Below are 24,389 nucleotides of genomic sequence, written 5' to 3' on the forward strand. Positions count from 1 at the left end.
GTCAGACACGCACCCCACTGAGAGACAACTCTGGCAGAAAATAAAACGATCATTTCTAAAGCAGTTCAGTCAGACAACTTATTCGGTGAAAACTTCAGACACTTTTTTACTGATAAAACATACTTGAGATATGGCGTCTAGGAGCCTGCAGGTAGGTGGGATTTGATGAGCAGCAGCGAAGCCAGGCAGGTGAGAGATATCAGAAAGCATCTGAGAGAGAAGTGCCTTTTGCCCTTTATATAGCTTAAAGAACAAGGTGAAGTACTTGAAATGAACCATGCAGAGGGGTGAGAGCAAGCATAAACACGGTTTGAGATGTCTGTCTGAACTAGCTCCCAGGGTCACCTCATATGTAGCAATAAACTGACTTTGGCCCTGAGAAGCAAAGCAAAACCGTTTCACAAAATACAACAAGGAAAAAAAAGCAACAACTTTCAGGTGGGCCAGTTTGTTTTTTGTCTGTTAGCATGTGGCTAATTTAGCTCCACTTAAACATGATCTAAACTATCTCAGAATCAGAATCAGAATCATGTTTATTTGGCCAAGTCAGGTCAAACAAGACAGGGGATTTGACTCGGTTATTTTTGCTCACTGTACAGTAATTAGACAAATGACAGCTCTTATTAACATATATACAATTTTTTTTTTTAAAGTGAAAGGTGCAGCAGTATGAGGTAGTCATGGTTATTGAAAGGTGCATTGTTACATCTAATCCGGGCCTGAGCTCGAAGATGATGATGACTGCAGTGCCTTTTTTATGTAGGGTGTGTTAAAGAAATGACTCATGTTGAAACGTATCTATATCAAGCTAAGTCTGAGCTGAAGGTTACGCCACAAACACTAGCTTTTGTTTTACCTTTTTTAATGTCACACAGAGGTGTCCCCCTGAGTCAAACACTAAACCTTAGTTAAGCTAGAAACAGTGCAATTTTGAGCCCAGCTGTGGTTTGAACTCAGAGCCTTACGTGTTAATTATTTTAATAACAAAGTGTTGCTAAGTTAGTCACATGCTAACTGACAGAGCAGTTGGACCACAAAGTTTTCCCCCAAGAAGCTTATCCACTTATCTTATTGTAATCCACCTCAACAGTCAGTGGATGAAGGATCACAGGCTGCTTAAACATTCTGGTCAGCTTTGGCAGGTGTACGGGGAAAGCTACCGGGTCCAACACGGCATTAACGTTAAAGGTCTCTCATTGCTGTACCTGGGAGTTATCATCCTTTTTTACCGTATCAACATTTATTCTTAACCTTCCCTTAAAACTGAATTTTACTAAATTGGCAACGCAGACAAAATCATCTCTAAACATGACAAAAAAAGAAAAACAATATTTCAAAAGTGATGTTTCCTTGGGGCAGCACGGTGGCTTGGTGGTTAGCACTGTTGCCTCACAGCAAGAAGGTTCCTGGTTCCACTCCCGGGCCTGGCAGGGCTTTTTCTGTGTGGAGTTTGCATGTTCTCCCCGTGCCTGAGTGGTTCCCTCCAGGTACTCCGTTTTCCTCCCACTGTCCAAAACCATGCATACTAGGTTAATTTGTAGAAGGTTTTTGGATTATAAAACCTTCTACAAATTGATGATTCTAAATTGCCCATAGGAGTGAGTGAGTGTACCCTATTGTCTGTATATATATACAGTATATATCGAGGGCCAAAGAACATAACCTCCTATCTGAATATGTCCCTTTTTTAGGAAAACACAAAAATGCTATTTTGTTTTAAGGATACCTATATGGGTGGAAATAACGTACAGACAGGCTGATTAGGTGTAGCCCACCTTGTGATGTCATCTAAAGTGAAAAACACCAGTCAGACCATTTTGCAGATAGGAGGTTATGTTCTTCGGCCCTCGATATACATATATATATATATATATATATATATATATATATATATATATATATATATATATATATATATATATACATATATATATATATATATATATATATATATATATATATATATATATATATATATATATACATATATATATATATATGTAGCCCTGCGATGGACTGGCGACCTGTCCAGGGTGAACCTTAACCTTCCCTTAAAACTGAATTTTACTAAATTGGCAATGCAGACAAAATCATCTCTAAACATGCCAAAAAAAGAACGCTGCCTGGAGGCTCCAGCAGACCCCCAAGACCCTGCAAAAGGATAAAGTGGGTATAGATAATGGACGGATGGATGGATGGATGGATGGATGGATGTTTCCTTGTCATGAAACGTTTCTCACCTCAGGCCCACTCTACAACTTGACGTGCACTTCTTATGTTTTTTCTCACCTAGAGAGCAAACACATACTCTGAGAATTTGAACTGTGATTGATCATAACAAATATGATACAGCTTTGACATAATAATTGCATATTAGTGGAAGGACAGTGCCTTCGCAGCATTCACATATACATCCACTCGATTGGAGCAATCACACACCAGACACGACTGAAAGGACAGCTCAGTTCAGCTCCAGCGAGCTAGCTGACCCCTCGACAAATTACCAATGAATATACACTGGAGACATCTTAGGGCCCATGGCCTTTTATAATCCCAGGTACAGAAGGCATGTAGGCCCACACGCTGCTAAACGGCCTCCATAATGCCCCTGTAAGTTTACGGGGGGCTGAGGAGTGCGATAATGGGGTCGCTGCTCTTCAGCTCCAGCTAGTAAGGCCAGCTTGCTAGCATGGTGCTGATTACTGAATGGACTCTTTGTGCGGCCCAGCAGACAAATCAATTACTGCCCAGTAATGATATAATGGCTTCACACACTCGTGGATTCGAACAGCGGCACATATCCGAAGCATAGAGGGATTTAAAAGGACGGCTGCACACTGGCATGCGAGCTGCTTGGGAGCCGACGGCGTCCTCCAGGTCTCCTGACGTCACGTGTTTCAGGGTTGAAGTAACACCATCAGAACAGGAATGTGTTTCGGTTTTTAAGTTGACTAATTACAACTTATAAAATTGATCCAATATTTCACATCCCAGAGAGAGACGATTTATCCAAATAAAGCAATTGCAAAAGAAATATTGTACCAATGGTTATGATTTACTACGGTGATGAAAGCGTTCAGAATGATACCAAGAAATATTTTAACAAGTAAAGTCTAGTTAGTTTGTCAGTTCCTTCTTGTTGGAAGCAAGTTGTTTCATCTTTGCCGCTTACATATCTTCACACACCTCATCCCTTTTTTTTGTGATTGTGTACGTGTTTGTGCAGCACCCGGTGTACTCCGTGAACGTGGTCGGCACCCAGAACGCCAACAACTTGATCACTGTGTCAACAGACGGTAGGATGTGTTCCTGGAGTCTGGACATGCTCTCCCAGCCCCAGGTACGTGTGCATCAGTCATCGGCCACGCGCCCACACAGCCTGCCGGGAGCAGTAAACGTCTACATGTCGGCGGGAAAAAGATTTATGACTCAGAGATGCTGGATTGTTAAAATGCATGCTTTAAGAGCAACTGGAGTTTCATATTCATTGTCTTGGGAGGAAAAAATAGCATCAGAATGGTCACAAATTTGTATTACTTCATATGCAAATTAGTATAACAATTGGTTCATAGTTTAATTACTCTAAATGTCAATTAATTTTGTTGGGGTTTTTTTTTTAATGCAGTTTTAAACAACCATGTCAGAAGGTACACCCCCTGGTTGTGGGAAATATAGTCCTCATTTTCAGAGGGATCAAAACAACTAAGGAGACGTTTGAAATGATAACATTTGGGTTAAAACTATCCAACGAATCGTTAAGACCTGGAAGGTGAGATGTACTGCAGCTCTGGATGAACATAAATGCCAACGGACCTGTGTGTGTTTTGTGCAGGAGACCATGGAGCTGGTGTACAGTAAGTCCAAACCTGTGGCAGTGATGTGCATGGACTTCCCCACGGGAGACGTTAACAACTATGTGGTGGGGAGCGAGGAAGGCGCCGTGTACACCGCGTCCAGACACGGCAGGTTCGTGGGCCGTAGTTTTAAATCTTTGGGTAAAGCGTGAGCTCTGTTTCACTGCCTGTCTGTTGTGGCGCTACAATAGGATATAATACAGTAAAAAAATACTTAAACCCGCTTTATTAATTTGCTTTACAAATTAAGTACTTTTAACCATGTTTTTATTTTATTTTTGCGAATATTCTCACTTTTATTTCCAGCTCGGGTATTGGTAATGCATCATTTGGCAAGAGTGAGATGTTTACAAAGTCTATGCCTTATATAATACAAAAAAAAGAGATTCAATGTTTGCATAAAGATAATATTTGTCTTCCTTCTCCAGTAAGGCGGGTATCTGTGAGATGTTCGAGGGCCACCAGGGGCCCGTCACAGGTATCAGCTGTCACAGCGCAGTGGGAGCTGTGGACTTCTCCCACCTCTTTATCACATCCTCCTTCGACTGGACCGTCAAACTCTGGAGCACCAAGGTATAGTGTGTGTGTGTGTGTGTGTGTGTGTGTGTGTGTGTGTGTGTGTGTGTGTGTGTGTGTGTGAGAGAGAGAGAGAGGAAAGGGGGAGAGGGAAGATGTGTGGGGGGTTGATTGTGGCTCTAAGAGCTTCCACAGACGGACTCCTGGGAGACTGCAGGAGGGTAATCGTGTACATTAGGAGAGTAATTCTTCTGAAAATCACTACTTCCATACACGTGTGTGTCCATATATGCGCGTGTGTGTGTGTGTGTGTTTGTGTGTGTGTGTGTGTGTGGGAGTAAGTTTGGTAAAATCTCTTATTTTCTGTGTGATCTGTTAAGTGAGAATACAGTATTGTTGATTATTGTGACTGACTTCAACGCACTCAGTTTTCTCTCGGACTCTGTGCCAGTGAATTTGCGATGAAATCTTGTCTCGTAAATGGCAGGAAACATGTATTCCTCTTGTGGTCATTTGCGTGGGCCGTCCTATTGGGTAAAAAAACCACAACAAACCAAAGATTTTGGCACATTTATCTCAGTCATCAAGCATAGAAGACATGAATCTAAACACGCACAAGCATATGCATAACCCACACATAAACATAAGATGAAAAATGCTTCAAGGACATTTTCATAAGACCTACCAAATATACAAAATGTCCTAAAGATGAGGCATGGCACACATTATATATATATTTTATATGTATATTTATATACATTATATATATATATATATATATATATATATATATATATATACATATATATATATATATATATATACAGTATGTATGATTGTGAAAAGGCTGCTCCTCTCCCTTTTCACTAAGCCCTGTTCTCCACATTATCATGATTTTGGGTGTTTATATCATTCAAATGTTTGCATTAATTTGTTGGGTTTTGGATGAGTGAATACATTGGTTGTTTTGGGGGGGCTTATCTTTGTTTACAGGTTTATCTGTTAGAAGGGTCAGACCACTCTGTATGTTTTCAGTTGTCCTGGCTGGTTGTTGTGGGTAGATCAGCTGCTCAATCAGGGAAGCAGGTTTGCATCATTAGGTCCTCTCAGTGTGAGGACCTGGGCGTGGTTAGGAGGTGGAGAGACTAGGTGGCAGGTTGCTGTGAGGCTGCAAGTTTTACAGTATTTGTTTGATGTTATGACTTGAGTGATTTTTGTTGAATTTCCTGGGATTCATTTTTCATTAATATTTTTGTTAATAAACCACACTTTTTGAGTTCATACTCCAGCCTGCCGACCTGCGTTTTGGCAACATAGCTGTAAAGGTTTCCAGTGCCGAATATCACCTTTAGCCCTGTGTATGAGGCAGCGGCGCTACACAGATATATATTCAAATGTAGTATATTTCACCTTTTACAACACAAAAAGATCCATTCAGCAGTTTTATGTAATGGATCTACAAAACATAGTTCAACTGGGTTAGGTGAAATCAAAAGAAGGAAGTGGATAGTAGTGAGTGCTCCCTTTGCCTGAAAGCCTCAAATTATATTCTGAGGCTGCCAATCTTGAAACGGGTCCACTTGTGCAGTGTAAGTGTAAAATAATCTTGCGATATACAACACTTTCTGTGAAAGACTTCAGAGTTTGTAACATTGTTAATCAACACCAGAACACCATCAAGCGAGAAGCACAAGGACCAAGAAGCTCTCGTAACGGGTCTGGGACAAGGTGGAGAAGTGTGGACTGAATCCGCTGGAGTAGAATGGACAGGATATGACACCACAAAGAAAAAAACTGATTAAAAAAAAGTGCAGACCACCAAAAAAAAGAAAATGCATTAATCAGAAAGGCTACCCCAGTTCTTCAGGGATTAAAGTGGAATAAACTGACCCACAGAGAGACAAAAATGACAAACTACCCCCTCACACTCAATCCTGCAAACAATTCAGAATCATCCTTTAACAAATCCAAGATCGAAGCAACAGAGTTGCCAAAAGGGGCTTATTTGTTTCTTTTTTCTTTTGCAAGGCCTGCAAAGGAGAGTAGGAAATCTATCAATTCATTCACACCTGTATCTTTCCATTTCATCATATAAGCCAAATCTCTAAACTGCACAATGTTTGCTTATTTCTTAGTAAAATGCAGCTGGTTTTTATGCATCAGATAATTCATAGACTTCATAGACTGAATTACAGTTATTGTTCCTTACATGCGTTTTATATAGGATATTCCATTCATCATGACATTATGTCCCCCTGTACCACTGAAATAAAGCCTTCAATATATCCAAAAACCTGGAATATAACTTCAATCCAACTGCCAACTTGTCTTAGCACCAGTTTCAAAAGAAACTGAATGAAAAATACAGTAGGTAGGACTTAATAGTGCAATAAAGTTACATATACGTCTACATAACTTGACCTATTTGATTATTATTTGATTATTGCTCATGTCAATGTGACTTTATTCAGGTACACTGGCTGTGAGAATGTGTTTATCCTGGAAGTTATTTGATCAGATGCTCCTTGTTGCAGCTCATATGACAAATAACTAGAAGTGCCATGTTGCGGCCTCGTTTACTCAGGGCATTTCTTTTTTTCTTTCTTTCTTTTACTTGGCAGGATTTCATTGGCAGAAAAACTAAACAGTTGCTGCTCCCGTCAGAGTCAGTTTGACGAATAGAAACGTTACCTAAAACATTGAAAGGACATGTTTTTGGTAGCGGGGCAGAGGATTAGTTTACTGGTACTTTTTGACATATGACGCAAAAAATGAAGATTAATGAGCGCACATACGCCAGGATAAGACCAGGATCAAAAAGGAGGGAGGGAAAGCAGTGTGAGGTGGGAAACCGAGTCAAAAACATGAGCACGCCGGTATTATGAAGTGAAATTAATGTGGCACCAGCGGAAAGTGATGCTAAATTTGAAAGACGTGAGCGGGACTCTCGCCCTGCTCGCTTTTATATAATACATAATGTATACTGCATAATGCCTACGACTTCATGTCTCACTTTTCATGCTCGGCAGTGGCAGGTTGTAAAGCATTCTGATAAACGACGTCCCACCTTCGGATGCCGCCGGTCCATAAGTCTTGGGCAAAGACTCCCGTGACACATATTAAAACATTTCTGTGGATTTTCATCAAGAGAGTGTGTTATTTTCCAGGATTTGGGAATTCCCTTTCCTTTGAGGGGCACCACAGGAATGCATGTCTGGCTCTTTTCCCACATAATCCATATTTGTGTGTGGGCAGGCAAGTACCTGGGAGTGTGTGTGTGTGTGTGTCGTGTGTGTGTAAATACAGACACACCACACATGCCTCACATACACCTAGAGCAAGCTGCCTTTGCTTGTCTACACCCCCCCCACCCCCCGCCCGAGGTTGGCCTTCAACCCTCTAGTCACAGCCATCATAACCTGCAGTAACACACACACACACACACACGCACACACTCACACACACTCACACAGGCTCACTGAGAATCCTTTTTTTCCCTCACACACACACATTTCCCCTCAGAGTTCAAAAAGGCCGTCGCACAGAAGTCTGCTAATGTTTTTACACTCAGCGGTGCAAATATTGTGGTTAGTGAAAGCGCTCCGAGTCGGCCGGAGTGCGAAGATGTCGCGACAGCTGGGAGTGGGTTTATGATTGTGCATAACTTGAACCGTCTTGCTCTCTTGACCCCAAAACCAGCATCGACTAAGTGATTTGGATGGAGTGTATTCATTCCACTTCTGCTCCCTTAAGACGGTAATTAAAGGGCCGTATCATTTTCAGTTCAGCTCGTCGTTAATATGTGTGGTGATGTCTCTAACGAGCGTCTGTAGATGCAGTATTTATGTGGAAAAACAGATTACACTCAAGATAGCACATGAAAGATTCAAAGATTAATTGGTTTTCAAGTCTGGTGTGAAGCTTTCATACTAATTAGATTTTAACATGAAGATTCAGTGAAATGCCGACTGGCTGCTGTTGAAATGTTTGCAGAGCGATGAGGCTTTTTCTGAGTCTCGGTCAGTGGCGGTAGCTGAGTTTTAGCAACGGTATCCATAGTCTTGGCTCCATAACTTGAAGTTATCCATCTGTTTTGGAAGATGATTCATCTGATGTAAACTGTTGAATGTGCTAGTCAAAATTATGCCCTCCCCCCCCATGAATTATGAAACCTGAATTTTGAACAAAAAGTCAAAACTTTCAACAGTTGTCCAACAAAACCAAAAATTTCGATCACCGTTCGATCCCGATATAATTCCAGTTCGATAAAGATCTGGTTTACGTTTGTAACAGGTGTCTTGCCACAGACTTTCATGGCATCTCTCTGCTGACCAATATCACTCTTCCCCGTTACCGACTGATTTTGGCAGCACGGTTGTGCAGACACCTGCAAGCCTGGGGTTTGGGAGCACGTCATGAAGTCACACTATTCAATTGAAGATATCATAATGCGTGTAGGTCCATTGGGGCATGTTTGGTAAACGTGGTCTCGGACATCCTGGTCTTTCCTTATTATCGTAATTTCCTAAGAGTTTGAGCACCTTTTCCGTTTTTTTGTGTTTACTATTTTTTTCTCTTGTACATTACTCATTTTTCTAAATTTTATATTGCTCTTTTTTATTATTTAGCTATTTATTGGTTATTTCTATTTACATTTTTTGTATAAACTGTTGAGTGTGTGTGTGTTTGGCTGCTGCACGATTGAATTTCTGCTCTGGGAGATCAATAAAGTCTTCTATTCTATTCTATTCTATTCTATTCTATTCTATTCTTAATGTGCACAGATCTTTACAGGGGTCTTCTCTTCACTGGGAGATTTCAGCCCCCTCTGAAGGTTTTCAGTTGCATTATTGCCAGGACTCATTATTGGTCAGTTTTCCTCTAACAGTCCACCTCTGTCTTTGTAATCCGTCTCTTGTGCCGTCGGTCTGGTTATTCAATTCACTGTCCTGCTATAGGAAGATATGGGACCTTCACCCCAAACATTCACTAGTTTCCTGAGGCAGGTTCACCAAAGCAGCCGCACAGCATAAAAAAACCTCCACCGTGTTTCACGGTCTGGAGGCTTCTGCTTGTGGCCTTATGGTGTCGTATGAGTGACGAGGACAGGACCCAAACACAGGAGAATCAGAGCCAGGAGTGGCAAACAAGGTCTTTTCGTTTGAAAAAACCTGCAGGAGATCCAACGTCACTGTAGTAAAAAACAAACCTTCAGATCTCAGAAGCAACAAAAGCAAAAAGATCATCAGAGGAACTTGTGTCAAGACTCCGGGGCAGAATCCACCAGACGAGCAGGGGAGACATGAGACGAGACAATACGGCTGACGAGACGCAGGGGACGGGGATTAGGAGAGACTGGGCCAAGGGAAGTAAAACAGAACCAAAATAACCAACAAGAACTCTTTCAAAATAAAACAGGAAGTAATGCCAGACACCAAAACAGGAGAACCAAGGAAAACCTCAAAACAAGAAAAGAAAACCAAATCCCATCAAAAACCCTACATCACAACATTACCATGGCAACAGCACTACAGCCTGACTTTACTCTTTAGGTGTATTAAAGTGCTGGTTGCTATTTTTTATCCGTCAAATAAGTGCAAATATGTATGTTCAATGAACAACTTATGGTGGTTCTTATTGCCCTTTTTGATTTTTTGTTTTGTTGTAGCTCAGTAACTTTTTTACTTGCATTTATTCCAGGAGATCTTCTGAGATTGCTGCTTCCAGTTCAGGTGTGGCAGTATAGCTGTGTTCAGCGTAGCGTTCTGACTCAAACCCACTAAAAGCTGCTCAGATGCTCATCTCAGGGAAGATAATGACAAGAGGTTTCCTCATGCGCGGCGCCACATGGATTAAGCTTAATTTGGAGATTTTAAAACTCATTTACCCAAATCAGATTCCTTGAAATTGGTGTATTGTCGTCAAAACAATAGCTTTAATCTGTGAGTAATCAATATGACGCAAAAATGGCATCCTGCATCCTGTTTTATCTCATAATTGATATATGACTCTTACGGCCCAAATGAATACTGGATAGGAGCGTAGCAGAGCGATATGAAATACTGCAGATTTCAAGGGTGAGCACAAGAGGAATACAGAGTGAGAACATAAAGAAAAAAATGACCACTGCTGTCATCCCGCCAGCTGGAAAACAGGCTCAGTCGAGGCTTGAAATTGGCTGGGCTTGTTTGTGTTGGGAGTGTTTCTGAATGTGTACGTGTACGCGCTACACAACTGTAGGGTGAAGAGGGAAAAAAAGTAAACATGAAGGGGGGGAAAAAGAGCAGGAATGAAGAAGAGAGGCACACTACATTCTTTCATGTGCTCCTCCAGCCAACCTGTCTCCTTTCTCCCACCGTTCCCGCTCTGCCCGTCGGGAGAGCAGCTCTCTGGAATCCCAGCAGCCCGTCTGAGAAACGGGGATTACACATATACGTTTGTATCAAGTCACATTTATCTAATGGCTTCAAAAATGAAAACTTGTGAGGATTCTTGGGTCTTTGGGATGTCTTAAGTTATTTGCAGCTTTTTACTCAGCATCAATACCTGGATATTAGTGTTCAAATTAGCCACATCATGATTGACCCTCAAAAGAAAATCAAAACAGTTGAACATGTGATGTCGGAGCCGATAAACTGCAGGTCTCAGTACTTATTGAAAGAGTTGCCATAGTTACAGTCTGTGGTGCTGATATACAGTTTTTCCCCTCGGAGGACATGGAGGTATTCAGATCCTTCACCTGGGTAAAAAAAGGCAATTTAAGAGAAACCCTGTTTAATAAAAATGTCATGCAGTTTCACTGAAAGCTCAGGACCAACAGATGTGCGGCTGTCATCTCGCTTCCCGGTTTCCTGATCGTTTTTCAGTAACTAGGAGCTAAAACTGTCAAATTATTGTCTGGAAGAAGAAAGAGAAATAGTTTTCTTCTGAAATGAAGTTGATTAAAAGCATTAGGTGGCTTGAAAAGCGCTTTCCGCCGCTGTTGGCCCCTCAGTAACGAGATGTGAAGGTAATTTAGGGACAGGGTCGTTATTGTGACACGATTTGTCCACTAGAGAGCACTGACAGGTCTCCCGTTGGACGACATCCTCCTCAGCCCTTCGGGATTCATCTTCATCAGCTCAGTTTATGTCAGAGATCGAGGCCGGCTGCTTTATTTATCGTGGCACTTTAGACCTTACAAAAATCCAGAATGGGCCCACTTTCTATCTGCAGATGGAGCACACATCCGTGCCTTTGCAGGTACCACCGGCTGGCCCGCCTCTTCCTCTCGTTTCCTATCTCTTCCCATCTCTCTGACAGCTGTTGTGTTAAGGTTACAGTACACCTTGTGCAGGGGCCTTCCCTTTCATCTCTCCCAGCGGTTTTATGGCGCTGTGTGAATGTGCGAGGCTTTTTAATTAGGCTCTGCACCCAGACAGGCCCCAAGGCTGAGGCAGCGCCACTCTGTCTGAAGCTGGCTCACTCCCTCTCTCCATTCTTCTCACTCTGTCTCTCTGTTCTGTCCATCTTGATTGTGTCATATTTTTTTGTAAGCCTTTTGCTCGCTCGTCTTTTCCCCACAGTGCTATTTCACGCCATGTCAGTCTTTCCTTCTTCCACAGATATCCTCTTTTCTCTCTCTCTCTCTTTCAGCAAAACAAACCTCTGTATTCTTTTGAAGACAACGCCGACTATGTGTATGACGTCATGTGGTCGCCCGTGCATCCAGCCATCTTTGCCGCCGTGGACGGCATGGGCCGCCTGGACCTGTGGAACCTCAACAACGACACCGAGGTGCGTGGATTTAGGTCACGGCGGGGCGTGTTTTTTTCCGGGTTTGTCTCGTCCTGCTGTCGACGTGCGTGTGTGTCTGGTGTCCTCGGGGCCTGTTGCTGGGGCTCAGCCTGAACCGCACATCCAAACACCAAAGACTCCCCCGGCACACAAGCACACAAGATTCAAGATTCCCCTGTAGGCGTTTCCCACAGCTCCTGCTCTAAATCACTGCCGGGGTGACATCTTCTCATCCTGACTCCCACCCAGCAATTCCGCTAACATTTCTACAACCTCTGTCTAACGTTCAGGCAACCTCAGGACCCCACCGCCTCGTTCCGTCTTCCTCCCACATTGTGTCCCATCAGAGGAAGGCGCAGATGTGCTGGAGACCGCGAGCGCGGAGCCCCAGCCCTCAGTCCACAGTCCCAAGGAAATAATAAAGTTTAGGCCAAGGGTTGAGTTCTTCAAGCCTGTGTGGCAACATTTATTTTCAGATGAGAGCATTTAAGGTCATCGGAGGCTAGACAGTTGCATGATTTAGTTTGTTTATATGTCATATGAAACATTAAATAACTGAAGCGTGCACTTACGTCCAAGAAAGTTGCAATCACAACACACCTCCTCCTGCAGCCGCCGTCCCCCCCGCCCAAGTCAGAGCTACTTCCTACATTAAATCAATCACAGAATTAATTTAATGTAGGATTAAGCACATTAAGCGAATTGTAGAATCATAAGCAAGCCAAGAGAAACTGATGCAACGGCTTTTTGGTCTCCTTAGAAAAAGCGTCACGAAATACGGTAAACCAAAACAGATTGGTGTACAGCTGTGATTCACGTACCTTTCCAGCTGTTTTTCTCGTGGTGTTACCCTTTAATAATGACTTCTTCTTAGAAAGCGGTGACTCACAATAGTTTCCCCGGGTTCCCGGATGCTTGATCTCGGTTTACCGTTTCAAAACTTTTCAGTCAGAATTATTTCATCAGCAGTAGAGAAAAAGTGTCGTCTGAATTACCTCCACAACTGTTGTTGGTCAAATCAGATGTAACAATCTCAGAAAAATGAAGTGTTTGATTTATATGTATACTTACAAAGAATATTTAAAATAAGCAAAATATGAAAGAATCTGGACGATAATCCATCCAACCATCCTCTATTCACCCTTGTAGGGTTAGCCAGCCCAACACAGGGCCATATACAGACAAACAACCATCACATTTGCTCCCATGGGGTGATTTAGACTCATCAGCTAAGCTACCAAACGTGTTTCTGGACTCTGGGAGGAAGCAGAGCACCAAAACCTGGGTAAGGATTGTAAAGCAGTCGTGGAGTAGTTCTTCTTCATTCCACTGTTCATTTTTACTTCAGGAGGACCTTAGTGTCTGCGTATTCGGGGGCACTGGCGCGAGCGGTGTTGCTCTTTTCATCAAACTCTTGTGAAGCAAACATGTAACTCCAACCGCGACTCTGAAAATCACATGTTTTCACAAAGCTGGCAGGAGAGTGGGCACCAAACCTTTGATCGCTCAGGTAAAAGTAGGGATTAAAGATGCCTCCATTCTCCTCCTCTCTTGGTTGCCATGGCGACAACACCCCCGGTGACTTCAGCCTTAATGCACGCGTACATGCAGACCAGAGTCCTGTCTCCCACACCATTCTCTCTTTCCTTTCGTTTTTTTTTCTCCCCTCTACGCCCATACGGGCTTCACATCTCAAGCTACATCTCGGTTCATCTCCTCATTTTCACGTCATCCGTCTCAGCCCCCGCGAGTCCGCCGGTAGCGCCAGGTTCCCACTCCGCAGCGCGGATTGATGAGTTTCCCATGGCTCCCTCAACAGCAGCCTTTTCACAGACAGAGGAAGAGTTCATTATCGGCGGCCTGACTCTGCTCACATTGTGCTTTATGAGAAACATTTGCTCAGACACACGCTCACGCAAACGGATGTATACACACACACACACACACACACACACATCCAGTCTAATAGCAACAGGCTTCCATTGTTGCCGTCATATTAAAAACACAGTCATAACAACATTAACGGAGCAGCGCAGTACGCCTGGTTCTCATTTCCACCGCACACGCACGAAGACACGCACAGCCAATTTAAAGCGCAGCGTTCAGATACGCTCTCGCAGGGCCGTGGAAGCTAGGAGGCTAATGACAGTCTGTGGTCAGCGCAGCTTTACGTGCGCAAGGGAGCTCGGTGTGTGTGAGGAGACGCGATGCCAGGGCCCCCGTCTCCTCTGGTGACATCTGTCAGACCCTCCTGCCACATGTCAGGAACAGTTTATGGAAACACTGCAGATGGTTTTAAGTTTTTAAAGGTGCAACATGAGCACTTAGAAAAAAAAAGGAAAGAGAAAGAGCATCAGCTCACCCGTAACAGCGAGCATGTGTCGTTGTAATACGGTAAAGAGCCGCGCGTGTGTCCGGCTGAATGAGGAGTCGTAAATGTGACATCTTTGTTTTTCTAACCTCCAGCGGAGTGGGATGAAGCTGCTCCTCTCATGTGGTAAATTTGCTCTGTAAATGAGTCTGTAACGGCATCACGCTCCCATTTTTCAATAGAATATAGCAGGAACAGCAGTTAGGGTCATAAACTGGAAGAATATTGAATGAGGAGGTTTTTAGTTAATGCACTTATGGTTGGAATTGAAAAAGGAATAACTGAGAAATGAACTGGTTCTGAACCACTTCAAAACTCACTTATTCACTAAAAACAGCATTTGAAACAGAGGAATTTCCCCACAGGTGGCAGGATAGAGGTTTTTTTTCTTGTTTTTTTTAAATGGCTCCATTCAGTCTGTGGTCGGCGCAGATTTACACGTGGTGAAGCCCATTGTGTGAGGAGGAGGTGTGACGAAGGGTCTCCCCCGGTGACGCCCTCCTCCCGGGTCTGCTGGTCACCAGGAGGGAACCAGGTCGCAGAGCCTGGAGCGTTTTATCAAAGTTCATCCGCCTCCAAGATGCTATAGTTCCCTAGGACGGGATTGAAATTGGATCAGATGACTTCATTTTACCTTGAAATGTTTATTGATTTGTTTAAAAAGTTCTTTTGGACCTTTTGGATTGGAAATCAAAGTCTCAAAGAACATTGTTGGACGTTTCCTCACTGTGTATCTGGATGACTTGTGGCCCTTCACATCACGTATCCTCTAATTCACTTTGGCCCCCAGGTACCGACTGCCAGCGTGACCATTGAAGGAGCTTCAGCTCTCAACCGGGTCCGCTGGTCTTCGGGAGGGAAGGAGGTCGCTGTGGGCGACTCAGAAGGCCGAGTTTGGATCTACGACACTGGAGAGGTAATAACCACGTCCTCACACGTGGTCAATCACACAGACACAATCACAGCTCGAGTCAGTTTAGTGTTAGTAAAACATAACATACGAACGTTTCAAGCCTAAAATTGACATGTGATGCTCCCCTCTGGCTTACTATCGCTGAAGAACATCTGAATGATCTGCTTTTACTGCCAGTATCGGGGCAGCCGTGAGACCTTCACGTGTATTTCAGCATCTATTAGACGCGTGTGTTGACCAGACTGTCAGCATCGCCATGGATTTACTGTATGTTTGATTTTGTTTTCCCCGCTTCCCTCGTTTGTGTTCCTGTAAAAGTGGCCGCCGCAGAGCGGCCTGCCTCCCTGCCAGCGCCTGCGTACTCTCTCGTGTTTAAAGATCTCTGGTTAAGATCCCCCATGTTCCAGCATGTTAGGCGAGGGTTAGGCTCAGCTAATTTTAGCATCTTTCTGTTGTGCGGTGAGCTTGAAGGCAGCACAGCAGAGCTGGTGGTAAGGAAGAGTCATCAACGAAAGCGAGCTGGGCCTGAGCAGTTCCACTACTGCAGTGAGCTGTGTTGTGTGTGTATATTGACTACAAATGAATACAGTTTTAATCAGGGATTTCTGCTACTCCACCATCGTTGCCCTGCGCGGAGAGTTCAGATCAGATGGGGCTCGGCAACGCCGTTGCATGACATGAAATTGTTTTAGATTCGCTGTTTTGATGAAGTTTGACATCATCCAGCAGGGTGCAGCGACTGCTCCAGTCACGCATCGGAGCCATATTGATGACATCCTGGTGGAGCCCCTGCTGTGGCTTTTTGGGGGGGGGGGTTTGTTCATGATTAGTCACAGCTTGGCCAGGCGGGCGGGTTGCAGACGTCTTGGGTGGCGACTCCAGCTTCTTTCCCACTCACTCTGACACAACTGCAGGGAGGAACGACGTTCAGTTTGACATCCAGCTCTGTCCTTTATGGTTTCTGCAGCCGACATGAATTCCAGATCGTGCTAAAACTCCTCTGGAAGTGAGCGACTGATTGACCGTTAAGAGAACCAAAGTCGTTAAGATTGATGTGATACTGTAAAACCAGATACGCCCGAGCTGAGGCTGAAAACCGGAGACGCTGGGAAGATGTTCAGAATGAAATCACCCCTTTAAAACAGATAAAATATGATCAAATGATCAGTTTAGTCTTCTTTTTTAAGTGTCACGCAGAAATGCAGAAACACGACTTCAATCCGACGGTCAGAAGCATCGTGTCTTTATATAACATATTTGTATACCATGAGGGCGGGGCAGCATTGGGATTGACAGGCCTCTATCCAGCTGGAGGCCTCGCTTTTTAATTCAGTCTATAATAGTTAAAGAATACAGCAGATGGTAGGATGCAGCTTATGTTCTGCTTTCAGTCTCTAAATGATTCATTGAGAAACGTGTTGCTCTTTTATCTCGTACAAATACCTTCTTTCCAACATGTTTCGCCAACCAAGCGAGCGCATCCATTTTTCCCTGTAGTTGTTACATCTGCGATCAGATTCCTGCTCAGCTTCAGCTATCGGTTTAAATTGTGAGGAAAAGAACGTGTTCATGCATTTTACAGGTGATTTCTTCGGTTTCTATTGACGCTGAAAAGAATCCGGCTCTGGTTTATACGTTTTTTTTGTTTTATTCAGGTTGTTTTTCTGCACGTACATCTTACAATCCACATTTGTTTCTTGACTCTCAGTTTGAGACTCGCAATCTCACACAACGCAGAGATTAATCAAGTGTTCGGTCATAATGACTCTTTATTACTGCTATTACTGCTCATTATATTTTATTATTCCCCTTCTTGTTTGATTGTAGTAATTTTTTTCCCATATTATTTACATTGCACTATAATTGACCTTTGAGGAGTAATAAAATATAATTTTCTTTAGTGTTGATATGTTAAGTAAGATCATTAAAATAGTTATATACACTGCAAAAACAGCCCCTCTAGAAATAAGCATGATATTTCATTAATCTCGCCAAAATGATCTTATTTTGAGCAAACGTATGTGTCCATGGGGAGGGACAATTTTACTTGACTAGAATCTTAGTAAGGACTAAAGTTACTAAAACTAGTAAATAGTCTAAAACAGTTATTTTTCTTACTTAGAAATAATTTTTTTACAGTGTATGCAGACATGTGTCACCACTCACCGGTGTGTGTGTGTGTGTGTGTGTGTGTGTGTGTGTGTGTGTGTGTGTGTGTGTGTGTGTGTGTGTGTGTGTGTGTGTGTGTGTGTGTGTGTGTGTGTGTGTGTGTGTGTGTGTGTGTGTGTGTGTGTGTGTGTGTGTGTCCTGCAGCTCTCCGTAGCTCACAGCGATGACTGGACGTGCTTCGCTCGCACGCTGATGGAGATCCGAGCGAACCGGGCCGACGGCGAGGAGGAGGGTTCTATGGAGCTGGCTTCATAGGGCTTCATGGCTTCATAGGGAGGGACTCCAGTGAATCAGAAGCGTTGCTGGTGTGCTTCTATCGGTGTGGCTGTAGCATGCGTCCCTCACACCTTTTATTTATTTATTTATTTATTTATTTATTTATTTATTTTTAACTCCACTCTTCACGTACAGTCTCCCCGCTTACAGGCTACCAGGAACAAATACTGTATAGTTTTCTTGTTTTTTCATTTGCAGTTTTTGTAAGAGTCAGGAAATAAGTACACCACTGACTTCTATTGATTTGTCCGCTTTTATTTATTCATTTAATGACTTCAGGTTGTGTGTGTTGCTTGCAATCCGTGAGCCTGCGGTGTATCAGGAGTGGCAGTCGTATCGCCTTATAATCGTGTGTAACTATGCTTTGCACTACGGTAACAGTAAAGCAGGGTCATAGACTAGCCGTGTGTTGTTTACAGAGAGTCGCCTTCATGTTGTGCTTCTTTTCTCCGTATTAAAGCCTGCATGCAACACATTCCTAGTGATATTCCAGGTGCAGGAACGCGGTGGCGTCACTCACACGGGGGCAGCGCCGCTACTGCTTCGTGTTTCGGTGTCAGACACTGAATCAAGTGTGCTTTTCTCTACTGGGCCAAAGCTTGAACTGTTTATTCTATAATAGACTCGAACTATTAACGAGGGGTGTATTGTAACTCAGAGTGATTGCTGTGAAGCCTCCTGTTTGCTATTAAACCGTAGCCAACTCATTAGTGTCTTGCGTCTTCTTTCTAGTGTCCAACCAGGTCATAATGGTGGAAATAAAAGCATACGGCTCGTTTACTAATATAAGTTTCTCTTTACTCTCAGAACACATGTTGCTGCCATACGTCCAGTAAGGCACAGATATTACACACCATATGTAACCCCTCCATCCTCCGCGCTGTGTAAGCTTTAACCACAGAGCTGGAGCTGGAGCCAGCTGTCTCTCTCACAAATGTACACATCTGCACACATTTAGACCCAAAACCAAACGGCTCACAACGGTAAATGTTACGTACAGTCCGAGTGCTCTACTACGGCTTTACATTCAAGTACTTTTTGGTTGTATTCTTGTGGATACTTTGGATTTGCACGAGTTACAAAGAGCACCTCGGGTCCTACATGAGCCACACAGATATGAAAATATCTATAAATACACTTTCATCAAGTCGCTGTCGGATCCAGGAAATAGCGTGCAACAAAAAGGAAGACGCTGGAAAAAGCTGAAACTGGAAGAAGGAGCGGATGGTTCGAAGTGTTTTTAGGTAGATTTCTACAAACTTGTTCCCAGATTCTAAACTAGTTGGAGACTTTTTGGAAAATAAAATACAACTATACACAATTAAATACAAAACAAACTGCAGCCTATAAGATCTTTCAGTAGCCTCTGAAACTAATCTGCCCGCACACACACATACGCACAGGATTGATAGATACAAGCATTGAATACATTCATAGTAATACCATGTGCTAGATGGTGCCTGTCAGTGCTTATGTGTTGGAGACTGCTCCAGCCCTCTCTTTTATATTCCCTCCCACCGCGGCGGGTCACGGCGCGCTCGTGTTGGAGGGGGCTGCCGTCACCACTGTGTAGCGTGGGAGATGGAGTCCAAACTTGCTCTCGATGCCAGCGAATGTGGCCAAAGCCAACCTGAAGCCTCCGATGTGGTCGGGATTGGGCGCCGGCAGGCTGATCCGAGACTTGGGGGTGGGCTCGGAGCCAGCCGGCTTTCTGCGGTGTGCGGAGAGGGGAAGGGATGGGAGGAGGAAGCCGGGTGCACGGCGAGGCAGAGGGGAGGACAGCAGCATGTGAAAAGGCGGAAGAGTAAAATGGGAAACAGTGCAAACCGGGAACAGTTGGGAGTTTTATTATCAGCCTTATTGGATCTTCCACGAATGTTATTAAATTTAACATCATTCCCCACAGAATATAAACACAGAAATAGATGATAAAAAGTGCAGCAGTTTAACCGTTTGTTGTTTTTTTTCTTCCCGAGAGCAGATGTAAATCAAACCCATCAAAGATTTCACGCCGAGGTCTCAGATTCGCTGCCAGCAAAGAGGAGCGCACATGAACCCGGCCCAGACCGCAGCGAGCCCGTCACAGATCTGCAGTTGATCTTATTGATCTGGGAGGCTCAGAGCGGCAAGGGCGCGACATGTGAAAGTAACGTGACGTTCTGGTTGTGCACATGTGTCCGGTGCCGCCTCAGCTCCGCTCTCCTTCTTCCCCTGAGGAGCTTTTCAGCAGTGAACCCGTTTTGAGTCTCACGGAGGAGAAAGTTACATGTTCAAGTCAAATGGGGACTGTCTGTCCCGATGAGTCTTTTAGCATTTTCTTCTACCCGGCAGAGGAGGGAGGGCGAGCTGTGAGGCACCGTGTCCGGGCCCATTTTTAGCTAAAACGTGGCACTTTTTGTGGTGTTTCAGTGATAAGTTAATGAAAGTGAAACCACAGCGAAAGGAGACTTACTGTCCTCCGAAGTCGACGTAGAACCAGCGCTGCAGGAGTTCATAGGTGACGAGGGTCACTCCGAATTGAGGAGAGGACCGGAACACTCGAGCTGCACAAACAGGCGGAAATCAGTTTATTTAAAATAAAAAAACACTAAACTATGCAAAGGTGACATCAGGTTCAACTTGATCCTGATAAGGGTAGGATCTTGCAAGCAACTGACAAATAAAACATTCAACTCATCCATATTTATTTCATAAAAAAAGGATGGACAACAGAAAACAATCCTGAATGTTTAGAATAAGTTTGATTTTCTCTTTTTAATGTCGTACCGGGCAAGTGTTAAGAAATGTAAACTCACTGAAGTGAGCTTTTACAGCTTTAACCTTGATTTTTAAATATTGAAAATCTAAAAGTTTCCAAAAGCTGCATACATGGTCTCAGGCTGCATTATTAAACCGTTGGCAGTGCAGATGTACCTTCGGCTCCTTTCCAGAAAGCGCGGGGTCCCTCCTCTCGAAGGATCTTCCAGAAGCAGTCGGTCAGGCCGCTGTAGGTGGTCTGGCCCGCCCGCGCCGCCACCTGCAGCCTGGTCTTGATCACGTCGGCTGGGGTGACCAGAGAGGCCGCCGGCATCCCTGTGGGAAACACCACTTAGTTGTGGGATGCCTTTTTTTATCTAAAGAGCTGAATGTGTTTGATTCGAAATAAAGCACAATTTTAAAATCAGCCTCGAACAAATGAAATGATTTGCTACAATCTGCGGCAGAAAACTTGTCTACAATGGCGAGCGAATCTTATAGAGGGGCTTTTAGCACTCTTTGTTCCTTCTTTTAAAAACACATCATCTTGACCATCTCGCAGGAAGTCTGCTGCATAAATAGGCTGTACGGAAGCCGGGGCCAGTTCCTATCACTTCAGCATCGGCCAATTCAAGCCATTATTTAATCTTTACCTTTCTTCTTACTTTCCTCTCTCTCCCACTTTCCTTCGAACCGCTTGAAAGGGGCCAGACAATGGACTGTAATGAGAGCAATGCACACTATGCCCTGCGTGCCAGTGAAAGTGACGGGGAGTCATGGCGGAGCCCCCCACCACTGGCCACTTCAGCCATGAATGGGTCCAATCATTGACTGCTCGGTCATTACCATCAACTGCCCTCTTGACGATTTACTCTGACTCCTTGGTTTTTGTGGCGGCCAAACGAGCTATTCAGCAAGTGTGATCAACTCAGCATCAGGTAGCAGACAGGAAGCCGGCAGGGCCTGACCACCTGCACTGTGCAGAGAGGTGAGGAGATGCTCGGTTTGCACGGTTCAAAGACAAAATTCAGTTTCCTCCCATGACTATTAAAAATTAATTACCTGAATGCATCGACCACTAATAAATGTATGCAAAATGAGGATAATAAATGTGTTGCATTAATGAAAAAAAAGAGGCTCATTTCAGTCGCAGCAACCAACCTTGTGGTGAGAAACCATAGTTCAAAAAAAGAGGGAAGGAGTTATGACTTTTCCATGCCTCAGAATCAAAAGAAAGTGCTGCTGATGCTACTCAAAACAACAAATATGAAGACGCTTTAAAGCCTTTTTTACCTGACGGGGGTATTTTCAGCTGTCTAGCGTTAAACTTTGCATAAATCACTTTTTTTTTCTCCATGTCGTAGACAAAGTTGTGGAGTCATCAGTGATGTTTTACGCCACCTGCTCACTGTTTTGACTGAACAACCCGACAGGACAGGGCTGCTCGCTGCCTCCTGGCAGGGTAAATTATGCACATTCGCTCCATGTCTTTGAATAGTGACCATGCACAAAGTATGCACAACCATGTTTGTGTGTGTGTGTGTGTGTGTTCAAGCATGTAGAGTATATAAGGATTGGAAAGCATTCCTGCAGGCCTGGTTGGCAGGCATCTGAGGCGCTTCCCTGCTCGCAGCTCCAAAACCCCAGTCCCCAATCACAGAGCAACGCTCTAATTAGCTGCTACCACCGTGGAGCCTGCGGTCGGGAGCGGCCTGGCCTCCAAACTCTCTGAGCCCTGCTACTGTTACGGCAAAGACAAAGCAAGAGAAAAGGGAGACCTCCTCTCACAGTTACATCAAAATGACTGAAGACTTCAGTGAAGGCTCTGCACGTGAAAAGCTTTTAGCCTCGTCTGGGTTGTTGGATTTATTTTCATGACAAGATAGCTTTCAAAGTTACAGACAAACTGTTAAAATGTCATATTCATCTCTAAAGAGTACATTCAAGGGATCAAATTATGTCATTAAAATACAAATGTCTAGTTTAATAGATCCTGGAAAGTCTGAGATGAAAATAAAAACCCCAAATCTACATTTAGAAACTATTAATGAATCCTATAACCTCACAACGTTGTCTCATTCAACTCTGTCTTAGTGTCTTTCAGCCCAGTTTATTATTATTTTAAACTGACTGAAACTGTTTCGATTCACTCTCATTGCGAAGATCGGTGTTGCTTTCGCTGCGGCAGGAACATTTCTTTAAAAAGTCCTTAACGCCAACTGCAACCACATACCATCGAGGAGCGGCAACGGCACCGCCGCGGCCTGAAACCTCTTATTCAGAATAGTTTGGCACACCGTTGAGTGATCTACGTCAAGGTTAGGCGTAGTTAAACTTAAGCGTAGTTAAACGCAGGACAAACCGATACCTCGCTGACTCAAGACTGAAGGGCAACCGCGACATACCCAAGTCATTGTGATGTAGATATTCAAAACGCCGCACAAGTGTTCTTGTTGAAGTCTCTGCTGATGTTCATAGAGGTATTTTGTCCAGTAATAAAAGGGCCACTTATAATTTTCCATATTTCATTCCTTCGTATTTACATACACATCATGTTCAGAAAGCACGCATGAGTACCTTTGATGTGCATTTAAGGATCCGGCCGGTATAATTCTTGCAAAACCTGTTTGTTCAGTAACGTTATCTGGACAGTACTTTTTAGCCTCTAAACTTGACACTTATGCATTTTTCCTTTTATGGAGGAGAACAAAGGCAGTGGGGGATGCTTTACCTGCCAGGGCTGCAGCAAACAGCATCCTGGCCGGCCCGATGCTGCCATCCTCCTCAGCCAGGTAGGCCTTGATGTGGGCGTAGCAGGGGAAGTAGATAGCCGAGAAGGGAATGTCCCGCAGAAAACAAGCCTTGGAGCCCTGCGGAGAGAGTTAAAGCTGGAGAATCAAGGAATATTAATCAACGATAAATAAAAGAGAGGTCAAAGCCGGGGTAATGAGGGTCAAGGGATTTGAACTTAGATTTATGGCTGGGGTCTCAAGCAGGGGTTATTTATAAATCAAGTTATACTGCCACAAGGTTGCCACCAACAGACCCATGAGAGGTTTAAAAAATACAACCACAACACGGTGCACAAATCCGGCCTCTCCAGATGCAAAAGACGTGTGTCTCCTCGGCGGCAGGTGAGGGGGCGGCAGTGAGGGAAAAGACAGACTGGCTGACGAAGATGGCTCCTTGTCTGCCACTGTAAACAACACTATATCATCAAGCTTATAGAGTTTCCTGCTGTACTTCAAACCTGCTGGCAAACTGCCATGTTTTTGACACAGCGACTACAATCAACAGAAGGCATTTAAAGAGTCAGGTAGAGCCTCCTTGCTTTGGACAGGCTTCATTTAACTCCTGTGGGATAATCCTTCGGTTCCTTCACACACACAGAGGATTGGCAGGTACCTGGGCTATCTCTTTCCCTCTCTTTCCTCTGGCACATCTCGTCTGCCTGTCTCTCCTGGCTGGGGCCCGAGTGGCTGCTGAAAGCTGGGAGACTCTTTGCAGGCAGGACAGACAAGCAGTGTCTCCGGACTGGGACTCCAAGTCATGATGCCGTTGATGGTTAATGAACACTCTTAAACCAAGTTGAACTGCATATTAAAGTCTGGTTACGGTGCAAATGAGCATCTGTGATGGATATAACAGTCTTTTATGCGTGAATTATCATCTGGCTACAACGGCAGCTTCCCCCCACTGGTGAATGGTGGCGCTAGAGTGCCAGCCACCCTATCATCCAGCAGCTCCAGCAGCAGAGGCTGAGCGTCAGGATAATTAC

General features: G+C 44.0%; 2 protein-coding genes across 10 annotated transcripts in view; one reads left to right on the forward strand and one right to left on the reverse strand.

The window, feature by feature from the left end:
• The window catches only part of LOC133461606 (cytoplasmic dynein 1 intermediate chain 1), a 58,659-nt gene extending 40,089 nt beyond the window's left edge, over window positions 1-18,570 (forward strand). For all 8 annotated transcript variants that reach the window (XM_061742698.1, XM_061742697.1, XM_061742699.1 and 5 more), the window contains 6 exons: window positions 3,227-3,340; window positions 3,833-3,966; window positions 4,283-4,427; window positions 12,006-12,146; window positions 15,308-15,433; window positions 17,744-18,570. In XM_061742698.1, coding sequence (XP_061598682.1) covers window positions 3,227-3,340; window positions 3,833-3,966; window positions 4,283-4,427; window positions 12,006-12,146; window positions 15,308-15,433; window positions 17,744-17,854 — 771 coding nt within the window. In that variant the 3' untranslated portion in view covers window positions 17,855-18,570. The remainder of the gene's footprint in view (window positions 1-3,226; window positions 3,341-3,832; window positions 3,967-4,282; window positions 4,428-12,005; window positions 12,147-15,307; window positions 15,434-17,743) is intronic.
• The window catches only part of LOC133461607 (electrogenic aspartate/glutamate antiporter SLC25A13, mitochondrial), a 44,263-nt gene continuing 37,932 nt past the window's right edge, over window positions 18,059-24,389 (reverse strand). For both annotated transcript variants that reach the window (XM_061742707.1, XM_061742705.1), the window contains exons 13-16: window positions 23,343-23,481; window positions 20,789-20,947; window positions 20,328-20,418; window positions 18,059-19,586 (exon numbers count right to left, since the gene is read on the reverse strand). In XM_061742707.1, coding sequence (XP_061598691.1) covers window positions 19,403-19,586; window positions 20,328-20,418; window positions 20,789-20,947; window positions 23,343-23,481 — 573 coding nt within the window. In that variant the 3' untranslated portion in view covers window positions 18,059-19,402. The remainder of the gene's footprint in view (window positions 19,587-20,327; window positions 20,419-20,788; window positions 20,948-23,342; window positions 23,482-24,389) is intronic.

This window comes from Cololabis saira, chromosome 15, assembly GCF_033807715.1.
Source record: "Cololabis saira isolate AMF1-May2022 chromosome 15, fColSai1.1, whole genome shotgun sequence".
NCBI classification, from domain to species: Eukaryota; Metazoa; Chordata; class Actinopteri; order Beloniformes; family Belonidae; genus Cololabis; species Cololabis saira.